Source organism: Lacerta agilis, chromosome 12, assembly GCF_009819535.1.
Source record: "Lacerta agilis isolate rLacAgi1 chromosome 12, rLacAgi1.pri, whole genome shotgun sequence".
Classification (NCBI taxonomy): Eukaryota; Metazoa; Chordata; class Lepidosauria; order Squamata; family Lacertidae; genus Lacerta; species Lacerta agilis.
Window position 1 is genome coordinate 11044173 of NC_046323.1, and position 14427 is coordinate 11058599.

The following is a 14427-nucleotide window of genomic DNA, read 5'->3' on the forward strand; positions in this document are numbered from 1 at the left end:
ACCGAAGCAGTGTGAATTACAATTTCTGAGCGAGGGTCAGGGGGCATGACTCGGATGGTCTCCGGACAGCATATGCCCCAGGGACTTCCAAAAGAGACACTAATGTCTCTTCACACTCCATGAACAATATGTGTTGCTCCTGGTGGGTGTCAGGTTGCCCACAACTCAATTCCACAAAACAGCATGCTCAACACAAGACCTTGGTGGACCTTCTTCTTGGTCTTGGTCCTTAGCATCACATTCATCCTATACCCCTTTGCAGGGCTATTTTTTTTTTATAGAAAAAGAGGTGCTCACGACAAACTTCTCCCTTGTTCTCTTAGAAAGGCAATGGCACTCACCTGAGAGGTGCAGGAGCTGAGCTCCAGCTGGGGGGGGGGAAACCCTGCCCTTTTGGATTCGGAAGTCAGTGTGACTAATTCTGCATCCATAAAAATGCAGTTCATAAGGGACGCAGAAGGAGGAGATAGGAGGAAGTCCTACCAAGATGGGAGGGAAAATTGAAGTATTTTTAATAGAAGTAATAAGTTGTTATTTTGTTGTGTTTTTTGTTAATGTTTGTTGTTATTGTAGTTTTTATGTTATTTTTTTGTTATGTTAAAAAAAATATTATTTAAAAAATAAAAATAAAAATAAAAATGCAGTTCATGGATAGAAAAATGTGAGGGAAGGAAGCATTGTTCCCATGCGCTCAAAATCAGCGCCTTGTTAGTGCAGTGGTTCTCAAACTTTGTTTTCTGGGCCAAACTTTTGTAATACTATTTATGTATTTGTTTAATTTAGATACCGCCCTAAACCCGGGGGTCTCAGGGCGGTTCACAGAATAAAATCAAGATACAAAACCACAAAATACATAATAAAAATAAAAATAACAACCCAATACCCCCCCCCAAAAAAACACCTTTTAAAAGGGCATAGGATGAAAATCATTTTAAAAGGGCATAGGATGTAATAAAAATCTGCTTGCGCCACACCAATTTTAAAATTATTATTATTGTTAAGAAATACATTGATTGGAAAACAGGAACAACTCCTGGCATTGTCCTGGGACTGCCTACAGTTAGCACTCGATGCTCTTGCTCTCGTTTTTGGAAAGATACCGTGTCTCTCCTAAAATAAGACACCGGCTTATATTTTTTTTCGCTCAACAAAACACAGTATGGCTTATTTTCAGGGGATGTCTTATTTTAACCGTGTCGCATCGGTACGCTGCATAGCCACGTCTCTCCAGGCTGTTTTAATGGGAGGTACCACATCACTATGGCTTATTTTCGGGGTATGGCTTATTTTTGGGGAACGGCTTATATTTCGCAAATGCATAGAAATCCTGCTATGGCTTATTTTAGGAGAAACAGGGTACCTATCCATATTCGGAGTGAAGCCAGACATGTTTACACTGCACTGACATGTTTAAACGTTTCTTTGATTGTCCTTGAATCTTCCTGCCACACTTGCCATTCCCCCCCCCCCCCGCCATCACCAGGGTGATTTGCCATCCTTGGAGAACCACTGAGTTAAAGTGTCAAAAGGCCAGCGGCCCTGACAGCGAGCCAGGCACCGCCATTCAGCCCGGACTACCTCGCAGGGTTGTTTTGAAGGCAGAAGCGCCACCCATGCAGGGACTACTACTGCTGCTACTGATAGTATTTCGGGACGGGCACTGAGAACCGTTTTCCGTGCTGGCTCAGAGGAAAATCACCAGAGGCTGGAGGCTGCAAGCGCTGGGAGGAGAGCAGGGCGGTTTTGGTCCCGCTCCAGATCCAGCGCTGACTAACCCGGGTCTCCCTCTCTCTCTCTCTCTTTCCCTTTCAACCACGTTGCAAAGACCTGTTCGCAACTCCTCCCCGCCGGCCTCGGCTCCTCCTCCTCCCTCCTCCTCCTCTAGCCTGGCACGGGAAGGCGAAGGGTTGTCGAGCGAGCGAGCGAGAAAGGGAAGAGGAGGAGGCCGAAGTGCCTCGGCGGCCCAAAAAGAGCGACGTTTCGGAAGGTAGGAAGGAAACCTCGCGGTTGCGCGGAGAGCAAGGGCGAGCGGCGCCGCCACGGCCGTTGGCGAAGACGCAGCAGCGCGCCGTCCTCCCCGCTAGCGCAGCCGCGAGAACTTTTCGTCGGGGGGGAAGGAAGGCGAGAGCTCGTCTGCCCCCCCGGAGCAGGCGGAGTCCGCCCTCGGGTGAGTGAGTCAGGCGGAGAAGCACCGCAGCAAAGGGTTGGCGCTGCCCGCTCCCTGCGCGCAAACTAGCAAGCGAGCAAGCAGAGCCGCCGCGCGTAAAAAGTTTGCGCGCGCGCGCTGCTCCAAGTGGCCTCTTTCCCCCAGAGGGAGCGGGAAGGAGGGGGACATTCTTGAGGAAGGCGGGGTGGCGAGGAGAGAAATCTCCTTTTCCAAGTTTGAGTCGGGTGGGTGGGCGGCGAAGGAGTGGCGAAGGTTTCCCCTCTGCTTTGGCGGGGGCCGGAATCTGGAAAGCGCGCGTTTGTTTCCTTCCTTCCTCCTCAGTGGATAGGAACCTGCGCGCGGCTTCCCCGAAGCTGCTCCTGTTTCCTCTGGGCATTGGTTGGAGGGCTTTTCCTGTTTACTCCACGCGCGGCGAAGCCGTGGGAACCATAGAGTCTCGCATGGTTGGAAGGGACCCCACCCCAGGGTCATCTAGTCTAACCCCCTGCAAGGCAGGAATCTCAACTAAAAGCATCCACGAGAGATCCTCTGTTTAGAAACTTCCTGGCACCACCCTGACCTGACCCAAACAACACTTGCTGACCCAGTTTGTCTGCCCCCAAGGTTAGCCCAAGAGGTAATCTCCTCTGGCATTAGCAGGGGAGAGAACGTGTAAGTTTTGGTGAGATTTGTGCTAAAACACCCCTTTGTCCTCTATTTATTATTTCAGTATTTTCCACCAAAGTGAATAAAAGCCAGGGGAGCCTGAAGAAACATTTCTATCAGATTAAAAGCACAAAGAATTGAATCTTGCCATTTTTGGGGAGATACTTCCGCACTTAAAGTTATTTTGTATAACCTGAGGAAGAGGAAATGTTTTAACAGGTTTGGGGATCTGCATTATTGTTGTTTTTCTCCTTTTTCTCACAAAAAATATTAATTATGTTTTACATGGGATGTTTTGGATGCCTTAAATAGCCCCATTGGTTGCTGAGTGGAAATCTTGAGCTGACTTAAGCACTTAAAATACCATCGCTTTGGTTTTTCCATCTTCTTGGATAGTGCTTGTAGGCACAAGTGAATCTTTACAAAATGGACAAATACGATGACCTGGGTCTGGAGGCAAGTAAATTTATAGAAGATCTCAATATGTATGAAGCCTCCAAAGATGGGCTCTTTCGAGTAGACAAAGCGGTTGGGAACAACCCAGAGTTTGAAGAAACAAGGAGGGTTTTTGCTACAAAAATGGCCAAAATTCACCTTCAGAAACAGCGAGAACAAGAGGAATCCATGAACTCAGCCTCGGGGGCTCCAAATGGTGGGGCTGGTTTTGGCATTCAGCATCTGATCCCAGGCCATCCTGTGGCTAGAAGCACTGCAGGAACAAATAAACTGCATTCAGGAGAAAATATAGCAAAGCCCCCTCTGGCTACCCCGTCAACAGTGTGTGCAGGCCATCAACTTGCCTTCCCAAACCAACCCCAAGCGCATGCAGATGGAGAGCGAGCAAAGTTATACCAAGATGACAAGAGGTCCAGCGATGATTACGGATACAGTGAAAATCTTGGGGGTTCAGACATTTCTGGAGGACATAGTTATCAGAGAGCAGGTCAACTGAAGAACCCATGTAATCCTAAGACATCTTTTTGTTCTCTTTCTCACGAGGAGCCCAGTAACAGTGATAACCGGGCAAGCCTTCAAAGTTGGGGAAGAGATGCTGGCAAGTTTTCCAGCCTGAAACCCAACATGGGCCCCCATTTATGGTCCAACGTTAATCACGACGAGTCGTTGCAGAGAAGTCCTACGAAACCTCAGGCAGATCTCCATTCATACCAGCAGCCACGAAACTCCTACAGGTCTTCAGAAAGCGGGTATGGAAGTCAGGAAAGCAGTGGTGAAGGCCCGGGGCTTAGCCAAAGCTATGAGCCGATTCCAGGTTGCCCGAGATCATCGTCCTTCTCTAAGGCCTGTTCCCCGTTAACCTCTTCCACTGGGTTTGGTGATGAGTTGCCTGCGGAATATTCGCAGCAGAGGTCTCCATCGTTCTCTGCACGCCCTTCCAATCGACCTGATGATTTTAACCCAAACTGTGGCATGGAATTGTGGGCTTCTGGTACTCCAAACAAAAGCAATGGCAATATTCAGTCGAGACATAGTGACAGTACTCAGCCTTCAGTTTCCGGCCTCCTTCCTGCTTCCCTACCTCCAAGTGTAGATTATCAGCAAACTAACACTCACCCGAAACCGACAGGTCATTTTGTAGTCCACGGTCAAAATCACAGGCTCAATTGTGCTGGGTCTGGCATGAGTCCCGAGCAGAATTCCGTCTGCTCAACATCTCATGGGCCAATGATTTCTGATGTTCCGAAATCTCCTTTTAAAGAGGGCACCGCCACTCTGCGGCATGACTCTGGTCACCAAGAAACCACCGCTTCTGCAAAAATAAAGCTACCCTGCCAGACACTCCTTCCTCAGCAGGAACAGGGACCATCCACAGCTGAATTAAAATTAGAAGCTCTTACCCAGCGCCTGGAGCAGGAGATGGATGTCTGTCCAAAGGCTGACTACTTTGGTAGGTATATATGTTTTTACACTTAACAACTCATTGGGTTTTTATTTATATGTTCATTGATAAATGCTACAGTCTTTTGCACCTGCAGGCATATTTCTTCTTGTGTTGTTCTTTTCGGTGTCCGTAATCATGGGGAGCAGCTAATACTTTTCAAATTATGTTTACTGAAAGCTACAATTTTAATATAAAAACTTCAGTAGAAAATGATAAGCTAGAGAAAAAGGAATGGAAAGCATATTTTAGGAGCAAGTTGATATACCAATTTTAATGTCTCAATGGCTGCAGTTAATTTATGCTGTGTGTCTGATTATAGCTATTATTATTATTATTATTATTATTATTATTATTATTATTTATTTATTTTAGTCACTGGCTTTAAAATAATCTGATGGGGAAATTGATTAAATAGTGTTGCATTCTCGCCCCAAAAAGGCCGACTAGGTTTGCCCAAAGCAGTTGCCAGTTTGGGTGACAACCTGGAAAAATGCTGTGTGAAAGAAACTGGCCAGTTGTAAGTGGCCTTTAGTTCCATGGAAGTGAATCAAGGATCTTGGCCCCAATGCCACATAATATTGTATCTTGTAGCTTTTACCCGGTGAACCCAAAAGTACTAGGATTTAAGATGAATTGTTGGGAAATTGTATTTAAATCCCTCGTTGGCAACTAACTTGTAGGCCACTCTGAACGGTTGATGGGGCGAGGAGTCAAGTCTCATCCCTGCCACTCTATTACCAAGGAAAGCTGCTACCTCTCACGCTCCCCACTCTCTGGAAGAGGTGGGGTGATACAGAACAATAGAAATGGGTCAGCATGTAAACGGAGAACTCTCCCCAGAGAGGGTGCCCTTTTGAACGAACCCGAGACTTTGTGTGTATGGGGCAGCCAGCTGGGCCAAAAAGGATTCTATGGGGCACTTTCACAATGCATGTCCCTTGCCTTGTTCTTCTGCAGCCAGACTGCAGCCTCTCACATGCAGGAGGACTTGCTCCCTTGCCAGTAGACCAGCTGAGTGCCCAGTTAGATTCAGTGCCCAGGCTGCCACTTGTTGAACCCCAGGTTAAAGAAGTAATTGGACCGTTGGCTCGCCTTATTTAGTCGTCCTCCTTGGTTTTCTACTAGCCAGTGCTCAGCATCTTTGGTGTTTTCTCATTAGGGAGCGTTCTTGACGAGGCTTTAAATGGGTTATCATGGTATGCTCATGATGCAATTCTGACAGTAGTAGCCTCATGCGTTTTTCCATTTGCCAGGTGGGGCACTGACCTTTAGAGAAGTTGAACAGCTGGCCTGTAGCTTAATGAGTAGAGGTTGCCCGTATGATCGCAAATGGTAGATCTGCTGCTGGTTTTATTGAAAACGGGAGATAATTTTGCCACTAATTACACATGCCTCTTTTACTTTTCCTGTGGTAGATCGTAGGGCTAGGTGTCCCAAATGTAACAGCATCAGTACAGTGAATCTACCGCTCTTCTATCCTACTTGATTCTTATATTTAAAATGCTTCCAAGAGCATGCAGATAAGAGAACAACACCACATTGCTGTTTACATTTTTTTCCTAGCCTTACTGTTGCTGCCTCTTGCCAGGGCAGTGGCATAGCGTGGGTTGCCAGCCCCCAGGGCCGTCAGGAGGAGTGGGTGGGAGGGTGTGCATTCAACTGCCTAATGGTAGCCTACATGTTGGACTACAGGCCCTATCAGGCCCAGCTACCATGGCCAGTGGTAACAGATGATGGGAGATGTGATCCAACAACTTCTGTTTCTGAAAGCATGTAATTCCTGCCCTATAATTGTCAGGAACTTTCAAGAAATCATTTTCTTGAGAACATAAGGACATAATGGGTCGGGCCAAGGTTTGTCATCCTCTCTAGCATTCTGTGGCAAGCTGGATGTCTCTAGCAGTTCACAAGCGGGCCATGAGAGTACAGTGGTACCCCGCTAGACGAATGCTTCGCTAGACGAAAAACTCGCTAGACGAAAGCATTTGTCTAGCGGGAGGCTGCCCCGCTAGACGAAAAAGTCTATGGGGCTGCCTCGCAAGACGAAAAAATTTCGTCTTTTTTTTTTTTCGTTTTGCGGAGCGCGGCTCCCATTGCCGCTCCGCAAGACGAAAACCCCGCTAGACGAAAATTTTCGCGGGACGAATTATTTTCGTCTAGCGGGGCACCACTGTAGAGGTCTTTCCCTGTTGTCTCCAGCTGTAGACATGATAGGTGGAGAAGCCAATCAGTGTTCTTGAGGTTTAAATTTAGGATTTCCCTGCTCATACGTTAATGTTCATAACCACTATGCTATGCCAGCTTTCTTTTGGTGATGGACTTAAAAAATAATTTTTTTTAGCGTTAAGACAAAATAGTTCCTATCTCAGGAAGGTGCTAATTTGTAATTAGGAGGTTTATGGGGCTGCACAGTTTAGCTCTTGTCTAGGTAAAATTGAAACTAGGGCATACCAGATGAGGCAGGGGCTGTGATTTAATATTCTTAGTTATTTCCTAGAACTTTCTGTCTTAACCTGAAAGCCTAAATTCACAGAGGACAGCCACATTAATGGTGGGGTAGGCCCCAATTCACACAGTTGCTTTTGGATTTTACTTGTGCGTGCAGTTAGTCATCCATGCTGAGGTTTGGTTGTGTTTTTGGGGGGGCAGCAAGCTGAAAAAAATTGTCTTGAGCGCAAGATTCAGTTGTTTCAGACAGTCTTCTTTGTAATCATGGGCACAGTAAGAATCACCTGGCATCAAGAAGTGGTCATTCACGTGAACTGTATTTTGGATTTTGCTTTTCTGAGGGGTGAAGCTACACATTGTGCGGAAACCAATCAGGCTGAATGACAGTGTATAAATGTGCTCTGGAGAAACGGACGTTTACCAATATAGCGCGTCTAAACTTGGGGAGTGGGTTTTGACTTTTGCCCTTCACTAAATAGCATTGCGAGCGGTATACTTTGATCTCCTTGAAAGCATGTAATGAAACACAATAGTAATTTTGGCAACAGAAGGTCTAGACAGTGGGTGTGTAAGATTATTTTAATTAATGTACTTGTGGGAAAGAGGAAAGCTGAGGCTACTTCAAGTCCCTGTGGAATCCAATAATAGACCCCCACCACCTCAGGAAAAGCCTGAGAAGGATGTAGGGGGCACCGTCACTGCTGAAATATTGGAGAATGTATACAGTTGACTCCAGGCCTCTCCCAACATAAGGCTTTGCTCTATAGGACTATTTTCAGAACGATTCTGCCAAAGGAAAGGAGCATGGGAAACATTCTTTTGGAATTGAAATCCTCTTTGTGTTTGTTTTCTTCGGGAGCTGCAAAGAATGATCACACTCTCTCTCTTTTTTTCCTTCTTCCCTGGTGCAGGGTGGGGAATCCACATACATTTAATTTCTGAAAGAATATTTTTCTGTGGCTAGGTTCCAGACATGAATGGCAGGACTCTTTGCATCCGCAGAAGTCTTTGGATCCAGAGAAGGAATGCCAGTGGTCGATGTGCGCTCATTTTCCCCACCCCTTTGCCCCCTAAATATGTGCTCCTGAGAGTTGGAGCAGCCTGAAAGGCGGTGCTGGATGCTGCAGGTGGGAGTTGCAAAAATGGGCTTTCTGCTCTGCCTGTCTTGTGCTTTCCTGGGCAGAACTCCACTAGGGATGCTACGGCCGGGGGGGGGGGGGCAGTGGTCCTGGATCCAACCCAATGTGTACTTTTCTGGTCTAGTAATTCTAAAGGCACACCCATGAAGAAAATGTAACGTAGGAATTGCTTCCTGGTGACATATATTTGCATGGAATACATTGGGAAATACGTCGCTGTAGAATATTGTCTCCCCACCCCCCCACCCCATTAATCTCCTGATAGTTATTTAAATGTAAGTGGCGGAATTGGCTTTGAGCCACGATAAGAGCATTGAGTTATCCAGAGCTTTGGAATACGTTGCGCATGTGGGAATTTTCAGAGGAAGCCTACTCTTTAGTTTGTGAAAATCAGGAAATGGAAACATGAGCGGTTTGAAAGACATAGCTGAAATGATTTTATAATAATAAATAAATAAATAAATTATTATATACAGTGGCGGAGGAAGGGGGTGCAGGCCACCCTCGGTGTCAACACTGAGGGGGTGTGTGAAAATGACAAAAATGTGAGTTTTAAAAATTGAGATCATGAAACTTTTTAGTTCAAATGTAACGAAACACAGCTGGGACTGGGCGCCACACTGTGGGGGCCGGCACTTACCGCGGGGCCCACAGCGTGCCTGAGCCACGCGTCTCTCCTGGGAGTGAGGTAGTAGCTTGGGCGCCTGCAACCTCCGCGCTGCCTGAAATGGCAGTGTGGGGCTTGCGTCTGTCCACCGCCGCTCCCTCAGCTGCCCTACAGCTGAGGGGGAGCTAGCAGAGAGCATGTCCCGCCCCCATGGGTGGCTCACCCCAGCCACGGCTGCGGGATGCGCACACCGCAACCGGGCACCCGAATGGCTAGCTACGCCGCTGATTATTTATACCCCGCCCATCTGGCTGGGTTTCCCCAGCCACTCTGGGCAGCTGCCAACAGAACATTAAAAACACGACAAAACACCAGACATGAAAAACTTCCCTAAACAGGGCTGCCTTCAGGTGTCTTCTAAAAGTCAGGTAGTTGTTCATTTCCTTGACATCTGATGGGAGGGTGTTCCACAGGGCGGGCGCCACTACCAAGAAGGCCCTCTGCCTGGTTCCCTGTGACCTCACTTCTCGCAGTGAGGGAACCGCCAGAAGGCCCTCGGAGCTGGACCTCAGTGTCCGGGCTGAGTGATGGGGATGGAGACGCTCCTTCAGGTATACTGGGCCGAGTCTGTTTAGGGTTTGAAAGGTCAGTACCAACACTTTGAATTGTGCTCAGAGACGTACTGGGAGCCAATGCAGGTCTTTCAGGCCCAGTGTTATATGGCCTCGGCGGCCCCTCTCAGTCACCAGTGTAGTTGCCGGGTTTTAGCTTTTATTAGTGTGTTAGTTGCAAAAGGCAACACATTTGAAAACAGTAGTTTTATATCTTGCCAGTGTCCCTTTTTAACTCTTAGGCTGTTTTTATTTGGAACTAAAGATGGGAAGAGAATGGCGTGATGGAAAGCTCCTGTTCCCCTGTCAACATTTACTTCCCACAATCTTGTGAAAAACCAGACTTTAAGGTACATTTCTGTGTAAACACATGTGCGGTCTAATCCAAAGAATATTTGAGATGCATACAATTTCTTTTGAGGTCTAGCATGCTAAACCTACCTGCCAGCTCAGCTGCAACCCACACAAGCTTGCCAGTTCTTAAACCCTGTGCGGTAGGGCGAAAGGATGGAAACACCAAATGAAGTCAATGTTTGTGATAACTGGGTTAGAAGAAAGAACCACGGTTCGCTCTTGCATGATTTCGGCTGCTTTGTTGTCACGAAGGAGTCATTTTCATAAAAAGTCTTGCAAGAAGGCTTAGAATCATAGAACCATAGGCTTGTAAGAGAGGATTTGTGGAACCAGTTGTCTCAGCACTTGGAGCAGGGGGTCAGCAAACTTTTTCAGCAGTGGGTTGGTCTACTGTCCCTCAGACCTTGTGGGGGGCCAGATTATATTTTGAAGAAGAAAAAAATGAACGAATTCCTATGCCCCACAAATAACCCAGAGATGCATTTTAAATAAAAGCACACATTCTACTCATGTAAAAACACGCCGATTCCCGGGCCAGATTTAGAAGGCGATTGAGCCGGATCTGGCCCCTCGGCCTTAGTTTGCCTACCCATGACTTGGAGCCTTAGTTCATGCAAGTACGCTTGAATTTGTTGCCTCCAAAGTGCAGATAAGCTCTAGTGACATCACTGCATGGCAGGTGGGCTCTGTTCCATCATTTGTAGATAGTAGATTTGAAGATGTATGTTGGCCTTGCTAGATATTAGATTTGAAGATGTATGTTGGCATATATATCTTCGCTGACACCAGATTCCTTTAGGATGGCAAATAGGTGAGTTGTTCCCAGTTTGATTTTATCCTTGATAGATACCATGACTTAGGGTTGCCATACGTCTGGAATTTCCTGGACATAGCAGGGATCTGGCCATTGGAAACTGTCTAGGTGGAAATAGCTGAAATGTCTGGGAAAATCCAGACATACGGCAATCCATGTCGGTAGTGTAGAATTCTGTCTGTGATATTTTATCTGTACAATCAGAAGGAGTTTCAGGAACCCAAAAGTCGTATTGAAAAATACAACTTTCGAACCGTCTGGCTCAAAAATGGCAATGAGGCATTCTGTTTTGGCAACTGTAACTGTGGTTTAAGCAGCCATTTGGCGCCTAGCTTATATATCTGAATTTCTAACACTGGCTCCAATGGAATGTCTAGGCGCTGTCCCGTCCCCGCCCCCCCGCCCCCGGATTTATTATTTTTATTTTTATTCGTTCCATTTCTGTACCACTTCCTATTTTGAAAAATAAAATTCAAATCAGTTTGCAACACATTAAAGCATCAAATAAAACCAATCCAGAATAAAACTAATTCAAGCTTCAAAGAAAATATTTCAAATCCTTCTCTAAGTGACATTTTGGCCTTCCACAGTTGCCAACCTGGCGTCCAGAGATTGCCAAGTGGTTGCAATTGGACACGCTCCGAGGACAAAATGCGCCTGACTAATTTCAAACACTGGCCCTGCCTCTTCTTAGCCAATCCTACCTGTGTTTACACAGAATGGTAGTGCAGCATGAGGTTTGTAGAGTATGTTTTTACTTTTGGTATAAATCTGAGAGCATGTAATATGCATTTCTGCATTTTGTGTACGTTCAATAAAGTAGAAACCAACAATTTGGTTCACTTTAGCTCATTGATGACCTGTGGAGCCTCCAGATGTGTTTGGACTCCCAGTCAGCATAATAACCAACAGTAAGGAATGATAGGAGTTGAAGCCCAAAAGGGAAAAATCTTGATGATGATGATGATGATGATGATGATAATAATAATAATAATAATAATAATAATAATAATAATAATAATAATAATAATAAACTTTTATTTATATCCTGCCCTCCCCAGCCAAAGTTGGGCTCAGGGCGGCTAACATCAAATATATAACATTAGTATAAAATCAAACAATAATTAAATTACCTCCTAAAAACAGGTCAAAATCAAATTAAAGGCTAATTAGATGGCTTTCTGCAGGGTTAGTGCTGGGAACAGTAAGTGCTCGTCTTACATTGTTGTTGTTCAGTCGTTCAGTCGTGTCCGACTCTTCGTGACCCCATGGACCAGAGCACGCCAGGCACGCCTATCCTTCACTGCCTCTCGCAGTTTGGCCAAACTCATGTTAGTAGCTTCAAGAACACTGTCCAACCATCTCATCCTCTGTCGTCCCCTTCTCCTTGTGCCCTCCATCTTTCCCAACATCAGGGTCTTTTCTAGGGAGTCTTCTCTTCTCATGAGGTGGCCAAAGTACTGGAGCCTCAACTTCAGGATCTGTCCTTCTAGTGAGCACTCAGGGCTGATTTCTTTGAGAATGGATAGGTTTGATCTTCTTGCAGTCCATGGGACTCTCAAGAGTCTCCTCCAGCACCATAATTCAAAAGCATCAATTCTACGGCGATCAGCCTTCTTTATGGTCCAGCTCTCACTTCCGGACATTACTACTGGGAAAACCATAGCTTTAACTATACGGACCTTTGTCGGCAAGGTGATGTCTTTGCTTTTTAAGATGCTGTCTAGGTTTGTCATTGCTTTTCTCCCAAGAAGCAGGCGTCTTCTAATTTCGTGACTGCTGTCACCATCTGCAGTGATCATGGAACTTACATTAGCAAGAGTTTAATGAGCAGGCTACCACAATGGTCAGACACACCCAGGCAGACATTTCAACCTTGTTAGTAACTCAGAACGACTAGAGTTCGTTTAATTTATTATAATTTTTTAAATGACGATAGACTGTTCTTTTTGCGAGCTTTCTTGAGCGCTTCAGAAAGCCACGAAGCTGAAATAAAGTTGTTGGTTTTGTCAGCGCTGCGAGTGGGACTTGTTGGCATTTTGAATCGTTTCAGAGGATCAAGTTTCCATTACTGACGGCTCCTAAGCTTCTGACGCGTGGGCCTCGTGAGGTGGGGTTTTCCCCCGGCGACAACATTTCTTGTGATTTATGACGAAGAAACCAAGCCTGATAAGAGCCGAGGCATGGCTCACAAGGCGTGTTTTCAGTCCTGCTGTGCTCCAAAGATTCCTTGTTCAGAAGCTAAGATGCAAGTCAGGCATTTACTTTCCACATGATGCTAAAGGGGAACAGAGGAATCTTTGTGCAGGGACAAATTGCCCTACAACTAGAAAACCAAAGTGAAAATTATGAGTTGCTTCTGTTTTCCTCTTCAGACATTGTGGCCATTCTACCAGGGCTCTGAAGAGTCTGAATGTATTAACTGCCCGTCCATTCAGATGCAGGAGTTTTGTTCTGCCATGTAAACAAGTATTGCGGGTTGCACAGAATACTAGTACAGATTTGCATGTCTTGCTTCCAGCTGCTGCTTTTATGATGTATTGCAGAGGACTATAACCTCGATCCAAGAAGAGAGTCATACTGACCCAGGCACAGGGCGGGGGACACACAATATTTTTGCACACACATGTGAACTGTCACCAGTAAGTGGAGGACACAAAGATTGCTAGAGCCAGTGTGGTGTAGTGGTTAAGAGCGGTAGACTCGTAATCTGGTGAACTGGGTTTGCGGCTCCGCTCCTCCACATGCAGCTGCTGGGTGACCTTGGGCTAGTCACACTTCTCTGAAGTCTCTTGGCATCACTCACCTCACAGAGTGTTTGTTGTGGGGGAGGAAGGGAAAGGAGAATGTTAGCCGCTTTGAGACTCCTTCGGGTAGTGATAAAGCGGGATATCAAATCCAAACTCTTCTTCTTCTTCTAGTTCTTAGAAGCTGTGTGCATGCGCATAACCCTTTCACCAAATCATTCTCTGCTGGGTTTCCTTGGATCCTGGGTAAGGGGTTGCCCTTGTTTTAAGAAATAGCTTGTTTCCTTTATTCACCTTGACCGTGACACTATTGTTCATATTACTATTTATTTATGGCAAGTTATTTAATAATAATAATAATAATAATTTTTTATTTATACCCCGCCAAACCAGGCTCAGGGCGGCTAACACCAATAAAATCACAACAAAAACATAAAACAATTCATTAAAATACAGATTAAAATACAATTTAAAATTTAATCTAGACTGCAGCCTCATTTTTAAGTAGCCCACCAATCACACCAAAAGAATGAAACATCAGGGTTAAACTGAAACCAACCCAAAGGCCAGGTGGAACAGCTCCGTCTTGCAGGCCCTGCGGAAAGATGAAAAACCTCCTCACAACAGCTTCCATTGATCGGCATACAGTATAAATAATGATAATCTTCAAAAAGCAATACGGCCATATTACTAAAAATTAGTATAAGAACCAGCACTAAGAGCACATCAAGCTCGGCAAGAACACTCTTACTGATCAATAATTGTAGCTACAACCACTTCATAAGTTCAACAATCTGAGCAAAGCATCCCATTTAAGAGAATGCAGAAATTCTTAAAGGCCTTCACTGATGGGGCAAAGCATCCCACAAATATATAGAGTCATTGCCGAAAACGCCCTCTCCCTAATGCCTGCCAGTCTGGCTGTTTTCACAGATGGGCATGTGAGCAGGATGCATGATGGACAGGAGTTGTTTTTTTAACTATGGTAATTTTGT

General features: G+C 45.6%; 1 protein-coding gene across 1 annotated transcript in view; it reads left to right on the forward strand.

Moving 5' to 3' along the window:
* The first annotated feature begins 3214 nt into the window (after nt 1-3214).
* LIMD1 (LIM domains containing 1) overlaps nt 3215-14427 on the forward strand; it is a 38139-nt gene continuing 26926 nt past the window's right edge. The window contains exon 1 of the mRNA XM_033165338.1: nt 3215-4718. Within this exon, the coding sequence (XP_033021229.1) occupies nt 3239-4718 (1480 nt within the window). The 5' untranslated portion in view covers nt 3215-3238. The remainder of the gene's footprint in view (nt 4719-14427) is intronic.